At 35.6% G+C, this 27,371-nt stretch overlaps 2 protein-coding genes and 1 non-coding gene across 3 annotated transcripts; 1 reads left to right on the top strand and 2 right to left on the bottom strand.

The window, feature by feature from the left end:
* The first annotated feature begins 13,900 nt into the window (after positions 1 to 13,900).
* LOC126717536 (G-type lectin S-receptor-like serine/threonine-protein kinase LECRK1) lies at positions 13,901 to 16,455 on the top strand. Its single transcript, XM_050419307.1, has one exon. It carries the CDS (start codon positions 13,902 to 13,904, stop codon positions 16,338 to 16,340), a length of 2,439 nt encoding a protein of 812 aa, XP_050275264.1. The 5' UTR covers position 13,901; the 3' UTR covers positions 16,341 to 16,455.
* Positions 16,456 to 17,477: 1,022 nt separating this feature from the next.
* LOC126717537 (uncharacterized) lies at positions 17,478 to 19,416 on the bottom strand. The gene is made up of 4 exons (XM_050419308.1): positions 19,207 to 19,416; positions 19,024 to 19,100; positions 17,809 to 18,856; positions 17,478 to 17,729 (listed from the first exon to the last, which is right to left on the bottom strand). The coding sequence occupies exons 1-4, from the start codon at positions 19,288 to 19,290 to the stop codon at positions 17,649 to 17,651; spliced, it is 1,290 nt and encodes a 429-aa protein (XP_050275265.1). The 5' UTR covers positions 19,291 to 19,416; the 3' UTR covers positions 17,478 to 17,648.
* Positions 19,417 to 26,832: 7,416 nt separating this feature from the next.
* Positions 26,833 to 26,938, bottom strand: LOC126720109 (small nucleolar RNA snoR109). The gene has a single exon (XR_007653269.1). It is a non-coding gene; the product is annotated as a small nucleolar RNA snoR109 (small nucleolar RNA).
* Positions 26,939 to 27,371: the final 433 nt, after the last annotated feature.

Consider the following 27,371-nt stretch of genomic DNA (forward strand, 5'->3'; position numbering starts at 1 on the left):
TCTAGCTTTGATGTCACAATTTTAGATGACACATACGAGAATGAGATCTAAGTTCTATGTTTGGTCCCACCCTCAGAAGTCCTTTGACTTGCAAATGTAACAAGCTTCGAAGATTTTTCTATGGCTTGAGATTTTTCTTTGGGAAGCCCAGATCCATTTGGTCGAGGGTGTTAAAAATATTAGCATAGAGATGTGTTATATCATGTTGTATATGCTAGAGTAGAGATGCGGAAGAGAAAGCATAGAGGAGGAACACTGAGAACACAAGGGTTACGTGGTTCAGCCTTACGGCCTACATCCACGGAGGAATCCCTTAAGGGCTACATCTTTATTATATGAGAGTGTAGTACAATAACTTCCTGTGTTACAATGAACCCTAACATGAGTATATATAGGTGACTAAACCCTAGACTAATAGACTTCTAGTACAAGTAGGAGACTTGACTTGCACACAAAGTAGAATTAGGGTTGGGCCTATTACATTGGGCTAATATGAATAATATATATCTCTAACACCCTCCCTCAAACTCAAGGCGGAAGCTTGATGAAGACTTGAGGTTGGATAAGCATGAGAAGATCACTTGGAGATGCCTTGAAGAATGCCTTCGAAGAAACCACAATGAAGAATGTGCCAAATGTCCAATTTCGGAGCTTCAAATGAAGAAACGGATGCCAAAATCGGAATCTACGCGAAAAACTGAGCAAGATAGGCCCTTTTGGAAATTTTGACTTTTGGTCAAAGGTCAACGCAAAAAGTCAAAGTCAACTGGTCCAGGTCAAAGTCAACAGTCAAAGTGCTCACGGGTCAGATCCGGGTGGTCCGGGTCGGGTCGGTCCGGGTCAACGACGTGGTGCTGACGAGACGACAATGCTGACGTGGCTGATGACGTGTCGCTGACGTGTACTAGGGCTGACGTGGTCGTGCTTGCGTGGCTGCTGACGTGGATCGATGACGTCATCCGGTGACGTCAGATGACGTCAGCAGGAGTTTTCCGGCGCGTGGAATGCACGTGACAGCGTCACCGGCGCGTGGAGGAGAAGCCAGAAACCCAGGTGGCGTGTGGAGGCGCGTGCAGCGGCCGTTGAAGACGATATTTCTTCCGTAGGTAGATCGGTGGTCGACATGGCCGATTGGACGGCGCGTGTGGCCAATAAGACGATCTGAAGTAATGAATCTGAGACGGCGCGTGGGAATTTTCCCGAGGCTTCTGCGGCGCGTGGAGGCGCGTGGCAAGGATTTGGGTGACCGAATTTCTGGGTTTTGGTCACGAGAGATCTTAGAACAAGTCTGTGGTGTTGGTTTCGTCAGGCGAGGCTTGGATTTGCACAGATCTGAGATTGATGTCACGGGTTTGCTTGAGTTTGTGGATCTTGGACACAGCACTGCGCCACGGTGGCTGCGAGATGCCGTGGAGTCTAGATCCAGCAGACAAGCATGTGTGACTTCTGTTGGCGATGTGCACATGAGAATCTTCTTTGTTTGCTAGAGATATTTGTTTGATGCCAAGAACGGAGTTTGGCTCTGATACCATGTTAAAAATATTAGCATAGAGATGTGTTATATCATGTTGTATATGCTAGAGTAGAGATGCGGAAGAGAAAGCATAGAGGAGGAACACTGAGAACACAAGGGTTACGTGGTTCAGCCTTACGGCCTACATCCACGGAGGAATCCCTTAAGGGCTACATCTTTATTATATGAGAGTGTAGTACAATAACTTCCTGTGTTACAATGAACCCTAACATGAGTATATATAGGTGACTAAACCCTAGACTAATAGACTTCTAGTACAAGTAGGAGACTTGACTTGCACACAAAGTAGAATTAGGGTTGGGCCTATTACATTGGGCTAATATGAATAATATATATCTCTAACAGAGGGCATGTTTATCTGAGTGTCACGCATCGTTGTTTTCCAAATTAGAGTTTGGGAGGGCAGAAGTTGGCCTCTCGTGCGCATTTGCGCTTGCGGTTAGCCCAAAAGTGAGCCATCGGCAACTAGTGCCACAATAATCGGTGGTTTGCTAACACTCGTTTCCCGTTGCCTGAATGCGCACTCACCGACTTGAAGCAACTTTTGTTTATTGAGAGTAATATGGAAATAAATAAATATTAAAAAAAAAATTAAAGCAGAGAAAGTTTACAATACTAGTGTTTGGTATTAAAAAAAGGTGTTATGTCATAGGCTCATAGCAATGAAATTTGTGACTTAAGAGACATTAAATGTTGAGAACGTAAATCTCATAATTTATATATATTTCTATGTATTCAACAATTTCTTCATCCAAACACACGGTTAAGTCTTTCTTTGGTTGTAAATGTTGCTTTGCAGTGTGATTTACAAGTGGAGCAATTGGTTTAGCATAAAAGAAGCTGACTCAATTTTCTTCAGTGTGGAAACTAAAAAGATGTGCAAAAAGTAATATATTTTAATGCATGGTTCGAATTAGTATCAATTTGACCTTAAATCAATTGCCATCTAGTATTTTGGCACATTTCCTTTATAAACTACAATAACTGCATTTTGCGTAAAACTACAGTAAAAAATTTTGGCCGTTTGTGACCAAAATATTTGAGTCGCTTGTGACCAAGTATGCATAAATGACAAAAAATTCATGATCCTTGCTAAAGGCCCCAAAAAAATATTTTTATTAATAATGTCGTCGATAATAAGTTGTTGTTAATACGAGGGAGTGAATTTTTTTCACCTGTGAGAAGTAGCAGGAAGATATTAGTGACAATACATTATATTCGTCGCTAAAATAAGATTCGACAACCATTGTCATCAAGATAGGGACCTCTTAGTGACGACCTTGTGTGTCATGGATACTTGTAGCCAAAATAAGGTGCCTTGTAGCAACTATATTGCATGTCGTTGTTGATAATCACATAAGATGGAGGGAAATTCATGCTTGCACTTGTGGAAAGTGGCGGCAAGATAAAGATGAAAAATTTGTTATTTTGTTGCTGATTAGGAACCTTTGGCAGTGACACTCCTTCTTGACTATGGTATTTTTGGAAAATACAAACGGTTAAAGTTTTACTTGGATGATGAAGTTATGTAGAAAGCTTTCTTGTAATCTATTTTAGCATGTATTTATATTGGATTATGCTTTTGATTTCAAGGGGGAAAATGTTTCGTGTCATGAGCTACAAATGATGTCGAGGGAGATCCATATCATTGCACAAGTTTGAGCTTGATTAGAGGCTGTATATCCTCATGAGGAAATGGTAATTTTATTATTTGAATAGTTGATGAGACAATATGTAGTAATGTGATTGAGAATACAGTGTAGAATTTAAACTATGCACTTATATGATAGAGTGTGCTTAAGTATTGTTTTTCCTTTATGAGCATTTGTATGTTCTTTGTTTTTGGGAAAATTTCATCTCGTGCAATGGCAGTGTTAGGAACCAACTAACTAGTTTCAAAGGGAATGGATGAGGAGTGTATATGTTGAAATGAGTGGTAATTGTATAAGATTATGTCTAGATTTGAGGTAGTCACCCTCCATTAGAAAGATTAAGAAAGAGAGAGAAAATACACCAAGGAAAAAATTTGTAATATTATTGAATGAAACGAATGTGATTACAATTATATATTTATAGAATCATAAACTATTTTATTGGCCTACATGACCTTATCCTATTGGTTTTATTATTCTCATGTGAATTAATAATTCCAACTTATTTTACATGTGATGAACATGCTTGGAATTGTAAATAACCAACCAACTAACTTACTAAATGCAACATTGCAACAATTGTTTTCTCTATGCATGTAAGGGATCCTAACAAACGGCTCCAAGAATGTTTTTCAAGGGGTAACTAAGAAACTTGAATGTTCAAATAGTGTGTAAATCACCTATGAACGTTTAGACCCCCAATTTACAAATTACCAATTCAAGCTTATTATCAAACAATGTATGTGCGAAAAATGAAAACAAGCTAACACAGAATTGATAAAATAATCTAAACCAAAATCAATCACAACCACAGCAGTAATTAAATGGCAAAGATTAAGGAAAGAGAGATGCAAACACAAAGACAACACAACAATGTGTTATCAAAAAGGAAACCGAAGTCCTCGGCGTAAAACCTCTCCGCCGCCCTCCAAGCGGTCAATAATCCATTAAAGAATATAGTTGGGATACATGAATAGCAGAAGACCTTCCAAGCCTAATCTACCCAGTGCATCTAAACCCTCTAAACTTCTTACTCCAACAGGGTTTCGCTGAACCTTGTCTTTTCTAGTTTAGCAGATCCCACAATTAGCCAGTATCAATTGGTCCCTTCCGAATTGCTTCCCAAGCACCAAATAACCTCCTCACATATGTGGGTATGGTGAGATAAGGATTTGGCTAATGTACCTCTCAAGGATGTAACAATGGAAGGGTAAGAGTAGAGGAATTTGGAGAATCAAAGAATAAAGATTGTGGATGAGTCAATCTTGTTTTTTTCTAGGGTTTCTCTCTCAAAATTCTCTTTGGAAGCTTTCTACAATATGTGGGTATAAGGGTATTTATATTGATCTGTGTTTGGAATGCAAAAGGTCAAGTTTGTAACAAACAGAGCTATCTGGCAACTCGAGCTCGCAACTGGAATGAGTCGCGAGCTAACTGCTTGACCAGACTGGAAGTTTTGTCCTATAGTTCTCCAGCTGGCGTGACTCTTCAGCTCCCCTGCATGCTTCACACGTGTGCCTCTTTTGGCGACTCGCCAGTCGCGAGATCCAGTTGTGAGGCCCTACTTGAGTGCACACTCTTGAGTTTTTCTTCACACTCTCTCACACACTACCCTTACATGATTCCCACCTAAATACAAGGTTTCTAAATGCTGAATTACAATCAAATTTGGTATGGAATAAAGCCAACAAAATGGTTGATTAAATTCAACCTTACAATCTTCCCCTTTGGCTATTCCGTGACAAAACTCTAAAACAAACTCTAGACTTAACATATGAGTTGGAAACAGTTGAACAAAACTCACTCACACCTAACTCTAGAATCTGTGAAGCTCTTGAACCATACGTACAAGTATTTCATGAAAACAACAACACAATACGATCATTGTAAGCAGAAGACTTGAAATGCATATAGAGCAAGCACAATGCAATCAAGCAAAAGAGTTTAAAGCAATAAAGCATGGCTTGACCAAAAATGAACAATCACTATAAAATAGTGACCACAATGATCATTCACACAAGGAATGAACATCCGGACATGCAAGCTAATAAGCTCAATGCAAAGTATCATTTGCATGTCCAACACTCAACCGATACAACAACACAAGGTAATTGCATCAAGGATATAAAATCCAACAAAGGTACAAGAGTGATGTACTTAAAGAAATGCATAACATTAACAACAAGTACTAAGCTACAAAGCATTGGTACAAAATAAAATATAGTTAATATAACACAAAACTCTTTCTCTTTTTCTCCCCCTATCATATCACTCCCCTATCATGAATCATAGGAGTTATGATGAACTTGGAACATATATACCTGTAACCTGAAACACTTGCACAAACCACATTAGACCCTCAAGGTAAAGCAAGTAATAAAAGGATAAGAATAATGTAACAAATAAAAAGCGATCAAGTAAACATGCTGTGAGACATATGAGCAACTTGATCCAACACATGACAGTCATATAGAAATGACTACAATGATCATATAGCAAAGCAAATGATCATTCGAACATGCATTCAATGAAACACAATAGCATAAGGATGTATGTATGACCAACACACAAACACAATGTAATGAAAACAACAAAGTATAGATACTAAACATAACTCAAGACACCAAAAAGCAAACAAGAAAACAAACATAAAGAAATACAAACAAAACAAAGTTTTCTTATTAACATAATGTCTTCTCCCCCTTGGTATATACATATCCCCTATGGAATATCTCTCCCTCTACAAATGTACACGAGAAATAGAATATCTCCTCCTAAGAATGTGCACAAGAGTCATATAGAAATGACAAAAACTCTCCGATATACTCTTTAAAGTATACTCTCCCCCTTTTCGTCACAAATAGACAAAGGGTTAAGAAGAAACGAGGGCAAGAGATGAAGGTACGAACAATGATAATGATGCATGAGGGAAAAATGAAAAGTTTTTTTTTTTTTAAATTCTCCTGAAAAAGACCTTTAAAGTGCAAAACACGCATTTTTCGCGACTAAATTGAGTTGCAAACAAGTCACCAAAGCAAGCCGCCAAAAATCCCTGTGACAAAATTGGGAAAAAATTGTCTAAGTGTTTTTCACGACTAGAAGTTCCACCCGCGAGTCAGTCGAGTAGGGAACTGCGAAACCTTCTAAGTAACCCTCGCGACTAAAGCTTCCACTTGCGAACAAGTCACCAAACTAAGTCACGAAAATGCCAAACACCCAAATTTTTGAAATTTTTCTAAGTGTTTTTCGCGAATGGGGCCTTGACCTGCCAGAGAGTCACCAAGAGCTTCTGAGTAAGCTCGTGACTTGCTTGACCCGCAAGGCAGAGTCGCCAACACAGGGTTGCACAGTTTTTGAAATTTTTCAAAATAAAAAACATTTCCAAAAACAACTAAAACACTCAAAAAAAATTTTGTATTTGATCAACATATAATTGAGCATATGCAACATATTTAATCAAGTACAATCACACAAATGAATAAGGCATTTATTAAACATAGACATGTGTGATGTGTGTGGGTACCAATGATGATATAGTCTTTAGTTTAATGTGAAACTTTAATGATCAATTCAACAATGTCATACACAATTAGCACGAAGAAAATGATCAATCTCAATTATAGAAATATACATATATGACCTCTCACATAAACTTGATTACATAATTTTGAAGCTTTTCATTTGGCTCCATTCACATCATAACATTTGATCTTTTTGAATCAATACATCACATTTTGAGATCGATGTCTGAAATTTTTGATATTTCAATTTGATGAGCAAGCCTTTGGCTTTTTGGACATCATATATTTTCATAAAGGTCGCTTTCCCTTTTTCCTAGTCAAATACTAGTATGTGCGACGGCTTTTGCAGCTCATTATCTCTTTTCATTTTGAGATTTACATTTGTTGAGTTCTTTAAGCAAAAAAAATAAAAGTGTGGGAAGATATATAGGCACAAGTCTATGCATGTCTCAAGATCAAAAAAATCATTGGCTAATCATTCATGACAAGTTTGAAGATCTATTTACAACAATCATATAGATACAAGATTTCTCCCACACTGATATAAGTGCACAGGGAACAAGCTACCCTTATAAATGCACAAGGCCATTTGTACGAAGGTACAAGGCAAAACATGTTTGTGACAAAACACAACAATGCTGATCAAACTTTTTGGATTTCCTACTTTTATGTGTTTTTGGATTTTTGACACAAAAGCAAGAAAAGATTGATAAAAAACAATGTAAAAACATTCAAAGCAAGAAAAGATAACAAACATAAATTTGTTAAAACATGCTAGAGATATAACAAAAAGCACACAACCAATCAAAGTCACAAAATCATAGGAAGTATTAATGCATGAACATGTTGTAATGCTTATGCATGTGTACCCTTCTTCACCCACACGGCACGTGCGTTTGGAGTGATATCCTTATAAGATTAGGTACTTGGCTTACGATTCTCAAACCTGAAGGTGAAGTTTGCCAAACAGGAGGTGATGATGTCTATCATCTTCATTACATCCCCAATGTTGGAATTAGCTTCTCCCCCTTTCGATTGCTTGAAGTTCCCTTTAGCATTTCTTTGTCCACTTGGCCTTTGATAGCTGTCATTCTTTAATGCCCAAAGCTTGAAGCAATTAGGTCTAGTGTGACCTTGGATTCCACAATGGTTTTTGGTCCTCTTTGTGACTTCGGAAGAGATTTCCCTTTCGTCTTGTGTATAGCCACTGCTGAGTTTGGAGGCTTTGTTAAAACCCGTAGAGCAATCACTTTTGGCTTCTTCTCAACCTTCACTTTCTCAATAGCTGAAGTTATTGCCACTAGTTCTTTTGCTTTTACAAACTTCATCTCCTTAGACACAATGTTGCTTAAACTAGCGCCTCTAGTGTATCCTAAACCGCTCTTGTCAAAAAAGGGCTTTTATTGTGCAAGCACTTCATCAAGCTTTTTGGAGGAAACCCGCTCTATTTTAGCATTAGCCTGAATCACCTCAAGCTCAAGGAATTTGATCTTTGAATAGGCTTCGATTAACTCTCCGTTCAGCGTCTCAACTTTACACCTAGTTTCCTTGTATCGCACCAGAAGACTCGTATAATCTTGCTCTACTCTCTTCATTTTCTTAATGGCTGCTTTAGCCACTCTTACATATTCACTAGTCTTCTCAAGGAAGGAATTGTAGGTTTCTTGCAGTCCCACTGTTCTTTCATATTCCTCAAACATCAGATTCCTCTGCAATCCCCATCAACTCCACGTCAATGTGCTTACCAAGCTCTTCCACTAACAAACTCAAATCATCTGAAGCTTGTACAGAAGCAATGGTCATAAATGTGGAGTAGTTTCCTTCTCCGTTACAGCTTTCTTCTAAGTCTGAATTAGAGGAATCTGAGTCACTAAGAGTAGCGGCATACACTTTACCTTTCCTTCTCAAATAATTGGGACACTCCTTGAGATGTCCATGACCATTGCATTCATAGCATGTCATTCCTTGAGGGGATTGTGAATCCTTCCCATCTTTCCTTTTCAGATTATCAACCTTATCACACAATATTCTATTTCTTCTTTTATACTTCTTAATCAAAGAATTAGACTCACATAGATTATTGTGTAGAATGTGATTCTCATTTTCAAAATATTTCAGCATGTGAACAAACATTCTAGCATGTTTCTTTGTTTTCAATAACTCTAGAAGTTCATTGTTAGGACATCCTTCAAACATACTCATAGAGTCATTATCACAAACATTTAAACCACAATTCAACATAGCCTTTTCCATAGCTTCATCCATAGCTAAGGGGTCTAGGATCGCACATAGGTAATTAAACCATAGCAAGTGCACCCGCTCTGATACCAATTGAATGTTCAAATAGTGTGTAAATCACCTATGAACATTTAGACCCCCAATTTACAAATTACCAATTCAAGCTTATTATCAAACAATGTATGTGCAGAAAATGAAAACAAGCTAACACAGAATTGATAAAACAATCTAAATCAAAATTAATCACAACCACAGCAGTAATTAAATGGCAAAGATTAAGGAAAAAGAGATGCAAACACAAAGACAACACAGCGATGTGTTATCGAAGAGGAAACCGAAGTCCTTGACGTAAAACCTCTCCGCCGCCCTTCAAGCGGTCAATAATCCACTAGAGAATATAGTTGAGATACATGAATAGCAGAAGACCCTCCAAGCCTAATCTACCCAATGCATCTAAGCCCTCCAAGCTTCTTGCTCCAACAAGGTTTCGCCGAACCTTGTCTTCTCTAACTTACCGAATCCTGCAATTAGCCAATATCAATTTGTCCCTTCCGAATTGCTTCCTAAGCACCAAATAACCTCCTCACAGATATGGGTATGGTGAGATAAAGATTTGACTAATGTACCTCTCAAGGATGTAACAATGGAGGGGTGAAAGTAGAGGAATTTGGAGAATCAAAGTATAAAAATTGTGGATGAGTCAATCTTGTTTTTCTCTAGGGTTTCTCTCTCAAAATTCTCTATGAAAGTTCTCTACAATACGTGGGTATAATGGTATTTATACTGATGTGTGTTTGGAATGCGAAAGGTCAAGTTTGTAACAAACAGAACTATCTGGCGACTCGGGCTCACAACTGGAATGAGTCGCGAGTTTGAGTCGCGAGCTAACTGGCTAGCCAGACTGGAAGTTTTGTCTTGTAGTGCTCCAACTGGTGTGACTCTTCAACTCCCCTACATGCTTCACACGTGTGCCTCTTTTGATGACTTGCCAGTCGCGAGCCAGTTGCGAGATCTAGTCATGAGGCCCTACTTGAGTGCACACTCTTGAACTTTTCTTCACACTCTCTCACACACTACCCTTACATGATTCCCACCTAAATACAGGGTTTCTAAATGTTGAATTACAAGCAAATTTGACACGGAATAAAGCCAACAAAATGGTTAATTAAATTCAACCTTACAAAACTTAAATTTAAGTCATTTTTTTCCCTTATGATGATCACCGATGCATGCACAAGAAAGAAAGAAAATTATAATAAAATAACATAACATAAATCTATTTCTCTCCTCCAATGGGGAAACTTTTCTAAAATCCAATGGCTAAGTTTCAAATTTAACTCTTTTTTTTAACTTTAAGTCTCTGCCCTTGGATGGTATTGCACTTGATGCAAAATCCAATACTCTAGGTACTGTACTAGATCTCAATCCAAGTTCATAGATAGCATAATTTTAACAAATGAAATTTTTAGAAGTTTTAGATCTATGTTGGTTGCTTTTAATCAAATTAATCCAAGTTGAATATACAAGTTAATTATGCATTCGATTGATGTTTGATTATCAACAATAAAAATAACCAATATTGCAAGTAAATAAGTAGCGCATAAAATAAAGTAGACATGCAATATGGTAGTAAAAGGAAACCTTGATGAGAAAAACTCTTTGGGGGGTTTATCACTGACCCTCCAATGATAGAATCCACCAATAAGATAGAAGTTTACAATATAAAATATATGATCTTAGTATTGCTACCTGTAGTAAAACTTAGTAAAGTGACCACATTCAACTTCAACACAGTATGTTGAACTCCCCTATCATGGATATATTCAACACATGAATATCCTATTTGTGACTTACACCATAATAGCAACTTGACAATTGAGTCAATGTAGCAAGTTCCACAGAAACACTATATATGGATCTTCAAATGTGTTTGAGTTCTTATTTGGTACTAAACCCTTGGCATACAACAATGCAACAATATCTCCTCTCTCTTCTACGTTTACGATGGCTTAAGAAAGCCTTACTTATGTTCTGAATAACGTCAAGAATCCCAACATATTAGTCTTTTTTCTTAGACATGAACACAGGGTTTGTTTAGAATCTGCTTATTTTGCTGAAACTGAAAACTTTTTACTGAAAGTATTGTAGATAGAAGTAAAAGTTAGCTGAAATAGTACAGTGAAACCTATAAATAATATCAAAATGTACAGTATGACCCATGAATAATAACAAAAATAAACTGAATAGTAAAATAAGTTGACTTTTTAATCTTAAGCCAAATGCACACACAGACAAAGGGGCAAAAGTATCTTTGTTACACTAATTAATCCTACATAGTCAAGTAATTCAAAATGGCCCACTAAGAATGAAATAACTTGATGATCATCTAGAATTGAATAAAGTTTGGCTACAAACTTTGTTATAGTCTTAGCCTCTTAGGTTTCAACCCACAATAGGAAGATGTCCCCCTATCATGTGTTACACATAACTCACTTAAAATAATTGTATACAGTCACGTTAGTGTAGCTAAATAAGTCACGTGCAACACACATGATAGGAAAACATGCCATCTTCTTATTGTGAGTTGAAGCCTAAAGCTCCAACTAAGTTTGTAACTAAATTTTGTACTCTAAAATTTATCATCGAACAAGATTATAGCTTCTTTTTTTCTTTCATGCAAGATGAGATTATAGCTAGACAACCCAATAGAGTAATCCTCGTTTTACAGCATGTTATATCCATCAAGTGTGTGATAGATGTCTCTCTTTCAGTCTTATTTTCTATTGTTACATGGATTTGATAGGAGGAAGAAATAGGACAACAAAATATTATAAGGAAAATGGGAGGCCACGAGACTAAACGTTTATTTGTTACAAGAGATATCATTGCACCCAAATACATATTAATTAATATGTGATATCTCTTGTATCACCAGTAATGGAGATTATGGTTGTACCTAAAACAAGCTTAATGGTTTCAAAGTGCGAGAAAAATTTTTCAAAATCAAGTCAAATGTTCGAATTTAAAATGTTTATCAGGCACTCTCAAATATTATTGCAGCGTAGTGCGGGTGTTAGTTAAAAGAAAAAGGACTTGAAAGGCCGGGAAACTTTTGAAGTGGACGACTAATCATAATATTAAAACTATTGACAGCAAGTCAATGACCAGCTTGAGTGCATCTTGCATCCGTAATTGACATGTTGAAAAAAAAAATTTTAAAATGTGAGTGTGTTTAGTTGGAAAAGAAAATCAGCTGTGACTGCATAGTTCAATAATGATTCATTAGAGTATTAATTTAATGATTTAAACTTTTAAAATAAACATTAGTTTGATCATGGTATCAAAGCATTAGGTCTTGAGCTTATAATTATAAATCTCACCGTTGGGTTCCATCTATTAAGAGAAATTTTGGATCAATACTTGAGTTGGAGTGTCACAACATTAATTACATTATTAAATTTACAATTTCCTAATAGCATAACCTAGTACTATCCATTCAAACCTAGGCCCAAAAAAACTATCTGACCTGCAGTGAATAGAACCAAGAATCGACTGATCCAATCACTAATTCAATCAACAATAGTTTTTGAGTGGCAATTATACTCTTCTACAACTCAACTTTAATCAATTCAATCGAAACACCCTTCAAAGTCGTTGTTCTCCACTTCATGTTATCGTTCTTCTCCTCCAAATTTGCTTTTTCACAAATCCAATGAGATCTCCACCGAATCTAAAGAGATTGAGGTCAAATATGAGGAGACCGCGGTCAAATCCGCGACTCTTCACCGAATATCTAAACTTTGCCAATGAACACTGACGCAAAAAACCTTTAGGCGGTTTCAACTAAGTTGATCACTGGATAAGTTAGTCACTAGCAGTTGATGACCTGTATGCCTTGTGATCAACAATAGGTTGCACGACCCCAAACCCGACATGATCAAGTCAGATGGCAGATTAACCCCAAAACTAACCTCGATTTACCCTTAGATAGCCCTATCTTAACCTTTTGGGAGAATTGACAAATTATCATTTAGAATGAGAGCAAATAATCTTCACTCTAAAATATGAACTTTTCTTTCTCCATTTTAAGTGATTAGGGTAAGTTTAGGCTTGTTAGTTAAGGGTGCTTGCTATGCACTGGCGGAGCTATGTTTTGATAGGGAAAATTTTTGAAAATTTTGCATTTTTAGTTTTATGTATTATATGAGTAAATGAATAAATAAGTCTATCTCCTCTCACACCAATAGTTTACTAACGGAATATTCCTCTATGAGTATAATATCTAAACAAATTAAGTCATAATCCAAAATATATTTCAAGTGATGTATGTGTGTATTATTGGGTTTGAGTTCCACCTAATATAACTCTAAATAATATTATATCCCTTTTTTTTAATGGATACAATTTTGAAAATCCACTGGGGTTAAATTACATTTTTTTTCCTATACCTTACTCATACCTTACATGCTTCTAAAAGTTTAAAATGATTAGACTTTAATAAATATTATTTGTTCTATTTTTTGTACTCCACTTTATACTCCATCAATTGTAGTATGTCATGTGTTTTTTTTTTTTTTTTTTTTTTTTTTTTTTTAACCATTCTAAACTTTGGCTACTTTACAGGGGGGAAAATTAACAAATTATGATTGATGGAATATAAAGTGAAATACATCCAAGTTTATAATATTGATTTGAATATTGTGATATTTCTTTTATATCACAAATAATAGATTCGTACCTAAAATAATTTTCTTTTGAAGTGAGATGAACTTTTTCAAAAATCAAGTGAAGTTCGAATTCATTCTCCAAAAAAAAAAAAAAAAAAAAAAAAAGTGAAGTTCGAATTTGAAATATTTATTGGGCGCACTCAAATTGGAGCGTGATGCAGGGGTTAGCCTATGAAAGATTGAGTAAAAAAATTGGCAGGCTATTCCCACTCGAGTCATTTTTTGCTTCATGGGCTTTAAATATAGTTCAGAGTGCTTCCTTGACACCCTAAGTAATTTTAAACACAAACTGTCCCAAAAAAAAAAGACAAAAATTCATCTTTTTATGGCTGCAATCTTATTCTTTCTTCTTCTCTTAACAATTTGCAATGCTGAAGCTCAACAAAGGCAATCTACTATAAATTTGGGCTCTTCTTTATCACCTACCACCAACTCTTCCTGGTTGTCACATTCAGGTTTATATGCCTTCGGATTCTGCCAACAAGCCAATGGCTATGCTGTAGGAGTTTTCCTTGCTGGGATTCCTCAAAAGACAGCAGTGTGGACAGCAAATCGAGATGATCCTCCAGCACCCGGTGATGTCACATTGAATTTCACTAATGATGGTAGGCTTGTCCTGCAATCAGCACAAGGCAAAGAGACAAGCATTGCTAGTCCTGGAGGTGCAACATCAGCATCGATGCTTGATTCTGGAAACTTTGTTCTCTTTAATTCTAAAGAGATAGTATGGCAAACCTTTGATTATCCAACCGATACAATCTTACAGGGTCAGCATCTCTCAACAGGAAAAGAACTATTTTCTAGCATTTCAGAATATGACAAGTCAACCGGATTATTCCGTCTTGCAATGCAAGAAGATGGAAACCTTGTGCAGTATCCAGTAGGAACCATAGACGTGGAACAATATGCTTATTGGAGTTCTCAGACATATCGAGATGGAGATAACGTGACACTATGTCTTGATGTCAATGGCCAACTCTACCTACTAAATTCCACTGGCACATACCTTACCAATCTGACCCAAGGAGAATCTCCAACCAAAGATATAGTCTACCTTATGAGACTTGATGCCGATGGGATCCTGAGACTATACTCATACAATTTACATCAGAATGGTAACTTGTCAGTCTTATGGTCGTCTACAAATGACATGTGTCTTCCTAAGGGACTATGTGGCCTCAACGCATTTTGTGTTATAAATGATCAACAAGCTAATTGCAAATGTCTTCCGGGATTTGCAGCTATCAACCAGGGGAATCAGAGCTCAGGCTGCGAAAGGAATTTTTCTGTAGAAAGTTGCAAAAGCAAAGATGGAAGTTTAAAATACACCATGGAAGAAGTTCTTAATACAGAATGGGACGAAAATTATTTTTCCCATCTGTCGTCAATAAGCAAAGAGGACTGTAAAGCAGCATGTTTGGAGGATTGTAACTGTGAAGTTGCCATGTTCAATGCTGGGGAGTGCAGAAAGCAAAATTTGCCATTGAGATATGGAAGAAGGTCGCTAACGGATACAAACATAGCATTTGTCAAGGTGGGTATAATTACAGCCAATATATCCACCCAGATTAGAATTGCACAAATGGGAAGCGAAAAAAAGCTTCGAAAGGACATCCTTATTATAAGCATCTCATTTGTTGTTTTTGGAATCTTTATGTTTGTGATTTCTGGAACTGCAATATACAGAAACATTATTTACAAAAATCGTGGCAGTGCATATACAAGGACTTCCAATAATGGATATATTGGTTTTAGTGAGGATGTTGCTCCACAATCATTTACCTATTCAGATCTTGAGTCAATGACTGATGGTTTCAAGGAAGAGTTGGGTAGAGGAGCATTCGGGACTGTTTTCAAAGGAACAATACAGAATGGTCAGAAGGTTGTAGCTGTCAAAAGACTAGAGAAAGTGTTGGCTGAAGGGGAAAGAGAGTTTGAAACTGAGATGAAAGTTATAGGGAGAACACACCACAAAAACCTTCTCCATCTACTCGGGTATTGCTATGATGGAGAAAAAAGACTTTTGGTATATGAGTACATGAGCAATGGTTCACTTGCAAATATAGTTTTCACACCTGAAAAACAACCTTGTTGGGATGATAGAATGGAAATTGCTCGTGACATAGCAAGAGGAATTCTTTATCTCCATGAAGAGTGTGAGCCACAGATCATTCATTGTGATATAAAGCCTCATAACATTCTCATGGATGAATATAGGTGTGCAAAAATCTCTGACTTCGGATTGGCAAAGCTTCTAAAGCCAGACCAAACCAAAACCTTTACTGGCATTCGAGGGACTAAGGGGTACGTTGCACCAGAGTGGCATCGGAGGCAGCCCGTGACCATCAAAGCAGATGTCTACAGCTTTGGGATTGTGTTGCTCGAGCTGATTTGTGGTAGAAAATGTGTGGACTGGGATCTTCCTGAAGAGAAAGCTATTCTTGAAGATTGGGCAAACCATTGCTTTGAAGCTGGTGACTTAGATCAACTAGTGACTGATGAAGAGGTTAACAAAAAACAACTGGAAAGAATGGTTAAAGTGGGACTCTGGTGCACTCTTTATGAGCCATCTCTTCGTCCTTCCATGAAGAATGTTCTGCATATGCTAGAAGGAATTATACATGTTCCAATTCCTCCGAGTCCAAATTCCTTTGTTACTACCCTATAAATGGGTCTGTACTTGTATGAGTATCCGTCTCTAAACCGAAAAATGTAAGGGTTTGGAAGAAATTTGCAATAAATAAGTCTTGTAATTTAATGCCAACATATGGTTTTCCTTGTTAGTACAGTTCCTTAAGCGTCCCAATTAAATTAAAACGTTAGGTTTGAGTTGACCAATAAACCGCAAACAGTTGTAATCTTTATCTTTTCTAAGGACATTTTTTTTTCTTTTGATATACACCCTTTGGCTAAAATATTTTACTCCCCTGCCCATGAGACATCCCAAAAAACCCATATATCAATAATGTGGTCGATTGAATATGAGACCTTCGGGTTTACATCATACCTCAAACCAATAAGACCTGGGTATCCCATGCAATTGAATAGGGGAACGTTATCGATAATGCACTATTTGCTTTCCTTTGCAACAGTATGAAGTATCTTAATTGACACTCGAATGTGGAAACGGGAAACTTGGAAGCAAACTAGAAAAGCTCATGGCATAGCATAGAATCAGGGATGTCTATTATGGCTTAGGTGAAGGAAAAGGGAAAAGCCAAATGACAAGGGCAATTGGTATGAGAACAAATCAGTAAGCTCTCTTTGAAGCCTATGAAGATTATGTGAAGCACCTCATTGGTATTGTTTGGAATCAACTACGATCCGTAGGAAGTTCTTTTCTCCCTTCACAGGTGATGAGAATCATGATCTCTTGCCTCCAGGAAATGGCAAACACAAATATTAAAGAGAGGCTAAAGCATTAATCGGATTGCAGCCAAGCCAATAAAACAACTGACACAAGCATATTATGTGAGGAAGCCTTGGCCCGTGTCCCCATGTAACCAAGTTGTGTGTAAAAGACACTTTTTTATGTGCGATGGGAACAAGTGTGTGGTGGTGAGGTTTCTGTGAGCATATTTCTTATGTGTGTGTAGCTTTGGTGTGAGTCTTCAGTCAGTCAGAGACTCAGTGTGAAGTGTGTCGTCAAGGTGTAATTAGTAAGTGAAAAAAAAATGCTTCTGTCTCTAGTGTTAATTTGTTAAATCGCTAGTCTCCAAGTCCCTGGCACTATCCACTTAATTGTTTCCCCACATATGTATGACTTTTGAACTGGTCAAAATGGAGAAAAGAAAAGGATTAATGATAATAATAAAAAGATTTTTGCATCTTTCATTAATCATCACATAAGTACACATTTGCAAGACAATATAAATAAGTAGGACCACATACATATAAACAATACATATTCAAGAGAATATCAACCAACCACCCAAAGAGAAGCACCTTTTTCCCAAACCATCTTTTAAAAGACATGCTACACTTCAGCAGTACCTCTCTCCAAAACTCTCTCCAATCTTTCTTCAAATGGAATAGAATTCCACTTCATTCTCTCATCCTGCACAGCCAAAAAATATTCCATCAGTATCAAAATTGATTAGTGTACACATTACCTATGTGCCTCACTACACAAGTACCTCTCTTTTCTTGCTTCCGGTGTCTGTAAATCCTCTGCCAGAAGAGCCTGAGCCTGAATCCGTGGTCTGCCCAGTATGACTCCAGTAACTACCAACAGTACCTATGATTGGTGTATCATCAGGACTTCGGCTTCTTGACCGTCTTGGAGACGCGGATGCAGAATACTGTCTGAGCTCTTCAATGGTTAATGCTCCTAGAATTGGCCTATCTTCATGACTTCTTGGTGAATTCAGTTTCTCAGATGGTGCATTCCTAACAGAATTAGTGCTATTGCTTGACTTGGGTGTGGTTTCCGATTCAACCAACCAGCTGGAAAGGCTGGTGTCAACTGCAACTTCATGTTCTGCAGACTTCAGGTCATTGAACTCTGGTTTCAAATTGCGCTTCGACTGCTTGAAACTAGGCTCTGGACTAGTTTCTCTATTGAAATGTGGCTCTAAATTGATGTTCTCCTTCTCTTCATACTTTATAGGAGTGAGTGCTTTTGCTTGGACCGCCTTCCATTGAGTAAGATTTTCAATTGGGTTCAACACAGGATGAACATATTGACTCCTATCTCGAGCAATTGGGCTCAACCCAATTGTCTTGAGCTCCTTGTCTGATGAAGCATGAACCGGCATCGGACTATTAACCTCCTTTTCGTCTGTTTCATTTGCACTGACATGTTTTCTAGAATCAATGGATAAAGAAAACAATGACTCAGAGGACTCTTCTTGCACAGATGTTTGATTATCACCACCCTCATCCTCCTCATCATCAGCAAAGTCACTTTCTACTAAGTCTATATCTTCATATTCATCTTCACAATCTGGGCAATTTTGGTACATATGGTTTGTTGGATAGGATAATTTGTCTGAAGCAATCAAATCCGAAAATGATTTGCTTTCTACAGCTTTTTCTTCTTTCTTTTCTCTCTCTTTCTTCTCATTGCTTTCAATCAAAGTATTGATAACTTCCTTGGTACATAACTTCTCACAGGTTTTGACATTCAGATCGAAGGTAACTTTCTTTCTATCACCGCAATTTGTTGGCTCTTCAAGTGGGACTCTGATTGAATTTATAGATGAATTAAATATAGATAAATATGCATAAATAAACTAGCAATTAAGGAAATAAGTTAAACAAATAACACGAACCCAGAATTAAAAATGAACTAAGAAAATCCACTAAAACAAAATTTCATGATTCTAGATTCTATCAAATGGCAAACATACTTTGATTCACTGATTAGGCTAATGGGTTCTTCAATGTTGTCTTGTTTTGGTGGTTCAGTAGCGACCCCATGAGTACTCTAAGAAAATTTCAGAGAAGTAAAAGCAAAAAAAATGTATCAGAAACAGTAAAATTGATAAAAACTGAAAATTCCCATGAAAGATCAAGCATGGATGTGGGCTTACCTCGTCTGTAAAGGGAGTTAGGCTGGCCAAATTTCGATGCTTTTGACGCTTACAAGTACCAAAACAAGCTAGAAAGCACACCATAATTAGCCACTGATACTATTGACTTGCATAAAGTGACTTTGTTTGGAAAGTGAGAGAGAGAGAGAGGGTATTGTGAGAAAAGATGAGGAAGGACAAAAACGGTCATGAATATTTGAAGATTCTGAGGGATGAGAATATGACCGTTGAGACTTGGTTCATTTAAAAACTAAAACTAGAAAGTACCGTTTTTTCGGCTTCATTTATTAAGCAACAAGATTTGTCGTTGGGTCAGTGTGTGGGTTTTTACTTTGACCAGCTTCAGAGTTTAAGAAAAAAATGAATGCTACTTTGCTTCGGCCCAATTGGTTTGACAAAAAAATGCAAATTGGGCCTTACCAAGGTAGGGGAGAAAATGGCCTAATTAGTACACCTCTTTTCTCTTTCTTTCTTTTCGAGGTGAGGGAGAGTGTTATATAAGTTTTTACTAAATTCGAGATAATCTCACATTTCAAAAAATTATTAAGAGGGACAATTTGATCGAACCCATGACATAGAAGACAAAGGAGGGGTGGGTGCCATCGTGTTAGAATTTTATCAATGGTACATGCACTTTGCTACACTTCACAGAAATGTTGTTACTAATATACTCATTAGAACCTTGATGTACTGTCGATAAATTCTCATAATCGAATTGTGTAGAATTTTAAATCGAAGTATGAAGTTTTCAACAACAAAAAAATCAAAGTATGAAATAATATTGGGCTAAAAAAATCAGTCAAAAGTCTATACAAGTATGAAAGAATATTGGTTGAAAAAATTCTTAATTGTTTAAAAAAAAAAATAATGCCTTTAGAACAATATTAATTCAATTTTGTCCAAGGGAGAGTAAATGTGGTTATAACACAAAGGCACATAATAAACTTTACTAAAAAATCATGGTAATTTTTAAGGAAGGGTATGGCAAATTATAATACGAACAATACACTATCTTAAGTAATGTAGGACAATTACATGTATACATTAACTTATCAATTTATGTTTGATGCTATAATTTTATGTATACATTTTCAAATATTTATCTATATACATAAAAGTTTAAATAATAGAAACATATAAATAATTCTCTTAATCTCACACATTAAATGAAAGAAAAAAAATCTATCCAAATATATATTAAAAAAAATTCATTAACTACAGTTAATTAACTACTTGGATTTAGGTGACTGTTGAGGTTTCACCACATCCCAGGTTCAAGTTCTCATAATGACTGTAATTGCAATTTCTGGTAAGTCCCAGAAACTAATAGAGCTTGGGGTGTGTGTGAGTTCGGGGTCTCCGAGCTCTAGTTCGAGCTAGTAGTACCCATGAGCTTATCCAAATACTATGAGGTGTGAGACAATGACTGTCACACGCAAGTCCCCTTTCTTTTTCTCAAAAAAAAAAAAGTCACTGTCTTCTTTCTGTTACAAGTGGTTATAGTACTATTGTTAATTGTATTTAAAACTTATTAATTAGTAAGATATTTTACATTTAATTAAACCATATTGCCAAACTATTAAGTGACTTACTAGTTATAAGAATAATTCTAAGTAAAACCCTATTAGCTATTACCTAACTTTAAGATTAAATTATTTTGGATTAATTTTTTTTTTCCACCAATCTCAATTGTTGCTTGGGGTAAAAGCCCAGGCCCTCGAATTCAGGGTAAACGCTGGAGTAGGCTTATCCCATCCTCTAGTGAGTAGTGATCTCCACCCTTCTGCTAGATTCAAGCTCTCATAATTTGACCAAAAGCCATTTAATCAATTATTCAATGGCCCCGATCCAAAGATTGCGTTTCTTCCTCTCAACTTAAAGGCAAATAGGCAATCCTACCACTTTAATGACTCTCCTATGTGTCATTATCCAGTTAAGGCTGTACGTGTAGAATTAAGTCAAGTACTTCCTTTTAAAAAAAAAAAAAAAAAAAAAAAGACAGGTACAATTATTTATTTCTTATTATTACCTGGTTATTACTCACCTTCATAGTTCATACCTCAAACACTACTACGGTACTTCCCAGCATTGATTATCAAACTTCAAAGGCAAACCCGAAAATAGGCTGAAACATTTCATTTTTGGAGGAAAGAATAATAAAATTTTTAAAAAGAAAAAAAATAACTAAAAAATGCATCCTATGATTTATCCCAATTAGAAGTGACTGTTTCAAGTTTGACAAGGTTGGCACATCACATATTACCCAGCTCCAATGTGGAACTAGAAAAAGGGAAAATGAGAAAAGCCTAATGTGGAGCCGAATGTTGGATTTTAAAGGATACCCATTTGTGGGATTGTGAAAAATATGCTGAAGAAGGAGGAGTTGGTTGTTGGGGTTGTTGGGTTTGAGCAAAACCCATAAACCAAGCTTTGAGCTTTCATTGAAAATACAAGAGAATCAGAGCTTAAAATGGATTTAACCAATTGAAAATAAAGAAAACCGAGAAACAGAATTGCATGTAAATTGAATTGAAGAGACTCAAAAGGCAAACTTTGGACCAAAGCGGCAAAGACAGTGAGATGCAAAATAAAGTTGTGGTTTTTATTGGACTAGGCTTGTTGGTTTTTATTGGACTGGGCTCACGTTTGCTTGAGATAGAAAGAGTGTCCTAACTCCTAAGAATCAATAACTACTCTAGCACATCACACATTACCAAGCTCCAATGTGGAAACTAGAAAAAGGGAAAACGAGAAAAGCCTAGCATCCACAACTTGGCATGCAGCTCTATCTTTCACCACATCCTTCTTTCCCAAGCGTCTACAACTATCAATTAAATTGAACTAAAGTGTATGTATTGTATAAGAGAGAGAGCAAATCCATGGCACTGAGAATATGTAGTGCCAATGGTTAGTTTGTTTTTATTTATGTTTATATTAATGTTTATGTTATGTGTATACTAAAGAATCTCAACTTAAGGACATTTTAAACTTAGATATATGCATAATGCATGAATAGCATACAAATATATATGATACTATGAGATTTCATTCTGATACTTTAGGATATCAATTAAATGCATAAATCACAGAGATAAAGATAAGTGGTCAACTAATCACGAACAAGTTACTATTAACTCCTAAAACAAAACATGATTTACCAAGTAAATTGCAGACACAACAATTTTTTTAAAAAAAATAAAAAAATAAAAAAAAAAGGTACATAGAGATAGAGAGAAAACCTCGTTTATTTGTGACCAAAACAACAATATCTCCATGAACTGATCCTCCAAGAGAAGCTTCATGAATGGACCTGAAGTTCGACCCTCCACCTAAGACGAAAACCGCAAGCTTTTTCCTTCTAACCCCGTTTTTCGAATCGTTCCCATGAGAAGTACCATCCTTTACTTCTTCTACACCATTCAACTTATTATGCCACACCCTTTGTGGAGCCGAATGTTGGATTTTAAAGGATACCCATTTGCGGGATTGTGAAAACTATGCTGAAGAAGGAGGAGTTGGTGCCTGAAAGAATGATTTTTTGGTGTTTGGAATTGATGGGGTTATTGGGTTTGAGCAAAACCCAGAAACCAAGCTTTGAGCTTTCATTGAAAATACAAGAGAATCAGAGCTTAAAATGGATTTAACCAATTGAAAATAAAGAAAACTAAGAAACAGAATTGCATGTAAATTTAATTGAAGAGACTCAAAAGGCAAACTTTGGAACAAAAGCGACAAAGACAGCGAGATGCAAAGTAAAGTTGTGGTTTTTATTGGACTGGGCTCGTTGGTTTTTATTGGACTGGGCTCACGTTTGCTTGAGATAGAAAGAGTGTCCTAACTCCTAAGAATCAATAACTACTCTGGCACATCACACATTACCAAGCTCCAATGTGGAAACTAGAAAAAGGGAAAACGAGAAAAGCCTAGCGTCCACAGCTTGGCATGCATCTCTATCTTTCACCACATCCTTCTTACCCAAGCATCTACAATTATCAATTTAATTGAACTAAAGTGTATGTATTGTATAAGAGAGAGAGCAAATCCATGGCACGGAGAATATGTAGTGCCAATGGTTAGTTTGTATTTATTTATTATTTTATTTATGTTTATGTTATGTGTATAGTTATATTATAAATGTAGTGGTTTCTTTGTTTATAAAAAATAATAATATTAATAAATTATTAACTTGGTTTATATATATGGATGAGTAGAAATAAAAGTAATTTAGCATTTTATTTTTATATAAAAATGTTTTGAAAAACAAACCTAGTACTATAATTAGTTAACTTTGACTTGATCAAATCAATTCAAAATGTCAAATGTCAACGGGCATAGTATCTGTTTCTTGCATATGCCTCCAACTCCTTGCTTTAATAGTTGACATGAAACATGCTTACAAATTCGTCTATAGGTCAAATCGAATATGAAAATTTTGAAATTGATAGGTTCAAGATTCATTGATAACTCAAACTTTGTACCAAGAATTTTTACTATTTTTGTAGGAATGTTGGCCGCCATTAGCTTAGAGTCCTTATAAATATAAAAACAATAATCATGAATGATATTGTTACAATGCTTCTACTTCATTGTTTATTTGAAATTTATGTGAAGTATAAGAGTTGTGGACACTTTATGCCTATATCTCAAAACCCATGGAGAGTCAATTAGAGAGTGAACAGAAATTTATATTTCTCACTTGCTCAATTAGAGAGTCGATGATTTCACCTAAAATAATAATTCAAATTGAAATTCATCTTTCAAACATTTGGACAAACCTTTTACATTATGTTGGTGCAATAAATATATATATATATATATATATTGAGTAAAACTTCAAACTCAACCTACTATAACATATATATGTTATTTGGAATAGAATCCAATCTATTTTATTTCTTATATCTAATGTGACATTGAATACACCATTAAACTTGTTATATCTAATATGAACCAAGAAATGGATCGATTTTAATTAAATGGAAAGGATATTCCATGTCATTTTCAAATGCTATATGCCACCCTAGATGTTTAATGAAGGGAATCAATTTTGTACCGGATGCCATTTCGGTTTGGTTAGGATATTTTTTGATAAATAAATAATTCACACACACACACACACACATATATATACATATAAATAAATATATATATATATATATATATATTTTTTTTTTATGTATATGTTTATTTATAAGTTTATAAACATATAATTTAAAATCCACAAAATTATATGGTCAAATATTAGTTCAAGTAGTCAAGGGCCTCTTTCTCTAATAAATAAATAAAATATAATAAAAAAAAATAGTCAAGAGCCTTGTAACTAAATTGACACCTTCTTATGCACAAAGTGCTTGACGGTCTAAAGGGAAACGAGAGCTGCACAATTAGCAACATATTGTAATTATCTCAAAATTAAAAATTTTAAAAAAAAAAATCCATGCACATTAACTCAATGTCCAATCCAAGTTTAATAACTATGTTTTGGACTTAAAAGGACTCTATATAAAAAGTTAATTGATTACATTATAAAATTATATTTTGATGAATACACACCCAAAAAAAAAAAAAAATCTTATTAGAATTTTTTATTCTTTACTAAAAAGATAAGTATTGATTTGTTTTGTTTGAAAAATCATACACCATATAATACAAAGTTGGACTAGTGGCTGTGCCAAGTGGATATTTTGTTTAATTTCCAAGTGCTTATACCAAATTGCAGATATTTTGTAGAGAGCGATATTGTATATGCAAAAAAATTTCACAACATTTTTCATAACAATTAAGTTGAAAAGTTTTTATTGGTTTTTATTTTGCGGACATGGCACAAAGGTCAGAGGCAGCTTGTTGTATAGGCAGCCATGCATGTTAATAGATCTTCTTCTATACTCATAGTAGCATTAGTGGGTGAATCGGTTTAATATAGAGTTTTTTTTCTTTATTATAAGGATAAGCATAGTTATTTTTGTTTTTCCCAACATTCAACCAAGGTAGGCTACTAACTTGTTCAATATAAGTAGTTAACAATTGGAAATAAGGCCATTTGATGTCTATAAGCGAAGATTGGATGGATGCTTGCTCCTTGGGCATGCCTTCAAAAGTACTATTTAAAAGAAATCTATATCTAATGAAACTCTTCCTAGTGTCCATTTAGGACAACTTATTTGATTTTTTTGCTAAAAACTTTTTGATTAAAGTGTACTAAGTATACTTGTACCTTGAAAATTTTTGAAAAAGTGAGAAAATGCAGGAAAAAAAAATGAGGTTTCAAAAAGTTGTACATAAAAGTTAAAAGCTAAAAACTGATGCTAAACTCAACCCTAGTATATATATTCTTTATTTTCCTTAGGGTGTGTTTGTTTTGAGAGATTCCAGGAAGAATGGAAAATTTATGAGAGAAAAGTGGAAAGATAGCATTTTAAGTGGTTGTTTGGTTGAGAGGGAGGAAAGGAAAATAAGTGGTGGGGCCCGGGTGTTTTCTCCCCGATCCCACCAAAAAGTTTTCTCCCCAAAATGGGGAGAAAACTAGAAGGGAGAAAATCTCAATTTGAGCTGAATAAAATGCCCACATGCATGGTGCACATGGGCATTATTCACTTGTTCTTACCATTTTTATTTTATTTTTGGTGCTGCATTAACATTCTTGCCTTTCTTTTCTTGTTTTTCTTTTTCTTCTTCTTCTTCTGGGCTGGGCGTGTTCTTGCCATTTGCTTTTTTTCTTTTCTTTTTTCTCCTTCTTCTTCTTTTTCTTTCATTCTACATTTTTTTTTCTTTTCTTGTACTTTTAGTCGTGGTTTTAAAAACTAAACTGACCTGTCCAACTGGGAACCAGGTACCAAACCGATCCAAGAAAAATGCCAAAAACTTATCAAAAACTAGGAAAAACCAAGAACCGAAGGCAAATCTAATTTTGCCCCCAATTCGATTTTGAAAACCATGCTTCTAGTAGTATTTTTTTTTTTTTTTTTTTTTTTGCTCATCTACCTTTCACTTGTGCTATTTTTTATTAAAAAAAAAAAAGAAATGAAATGTCCATACACAATTTTTTTTAATATAAAATGTGTTACTTTTTTGTTTTATTTAATGAGGGACATAATTGTAAATTTATACCAACTTCATTTTCCATCCTCTCATTTTTCTTCTCAACCAAATAAATAAGTTTTCAATCTCTCCACTTTTCCATCCTCTCAACCAAACACAAATGAGAGAAAACTAAATCTCTTCTATCCTTCCACTTTTCTATTCTCATCTCATTTTTTATCTTTCTATTTTTCCACTCCTCCATCCAAATAGACCTTTAGGGTATGTTTGGTTGGGATGAAAACAAGGAGGATGGAAAATAGGGAGAGGAAAATAGGATGGAAAATGGCATTTTCCACTGTTTGGTTGAGGAGAGAAAACAAAAGAGACAGAAAATAAGGGGGAAAATTTTCTCTCCAGGCCCACCTTTTTTTTCCTGCCAATTTGGGAGGAAAATGAGGAGAGAAAAGTACTGAAAGATGCACTTTACACAAATACCCTCAATTTAAGTTGCATTTTTTTTTTCTTTCTTCCCTCTTCACTGGGCAGCAACGTTGCCCTTTTTTGTGTGTGTGTGGGGGGGGGGGGGGGGGGTTTTAAGAATAAAAAGAATGTGAGAAGTTCGGTAAGCAGATTAGTTGATAGAAAGAAATCAAAGAGATTTCGCAACAACCGGCCAGTTAACTCTATAAGAAGTTTGATTTAGCTACAGCCACTTTGGCAAATTCAAGAACAAGGGTATTAATCGAAGTTTCTCACCCTTCTCTTGGTACATGTAGCCACCTCCAATAAATCAAATATCACACATGAAAAAAAATAAAAGATTGAATGGAGTCCAGAGTTAGATAAGTTAGAACAAAAGAGCTGATGAAAAACAAGAGACCGACTGTTATAACTGAGAGAGAAGAGAAATGATACATTGATGTCGACACATAGAACCCCTAGTTACTGGTTTTATATATGGGCACGAATGATCTCAGCCGTTCATCTTCATCTACTATGGTACTATTAAGATGACAATTTTTTTAGGTTAAAATGCAAAATTTACCATCTTTGTTTCACTAAAATTCATTAGTCTCTTAACTTTGTTTTTATTTATTTCAGTCCTCTAACTTTCAAGTTTATTCAATTGAAACTTTTTCATCAAC

The sequence above is a fragment of the Quercus robur genome, chromosome 3 (genome assembly GCF_932294415.1).
Source record: "Quercus robur chromosome 3, dhQueRobu3.1, whole genome shotgun sequence".
In the NCBI taxonomy this organism is placed as follows: Eukaryota; Viridiplantae; Streptophyta; class Magnoliopsida; order Fagales; family Fagaceae; genus Quercus; species Quercus robur.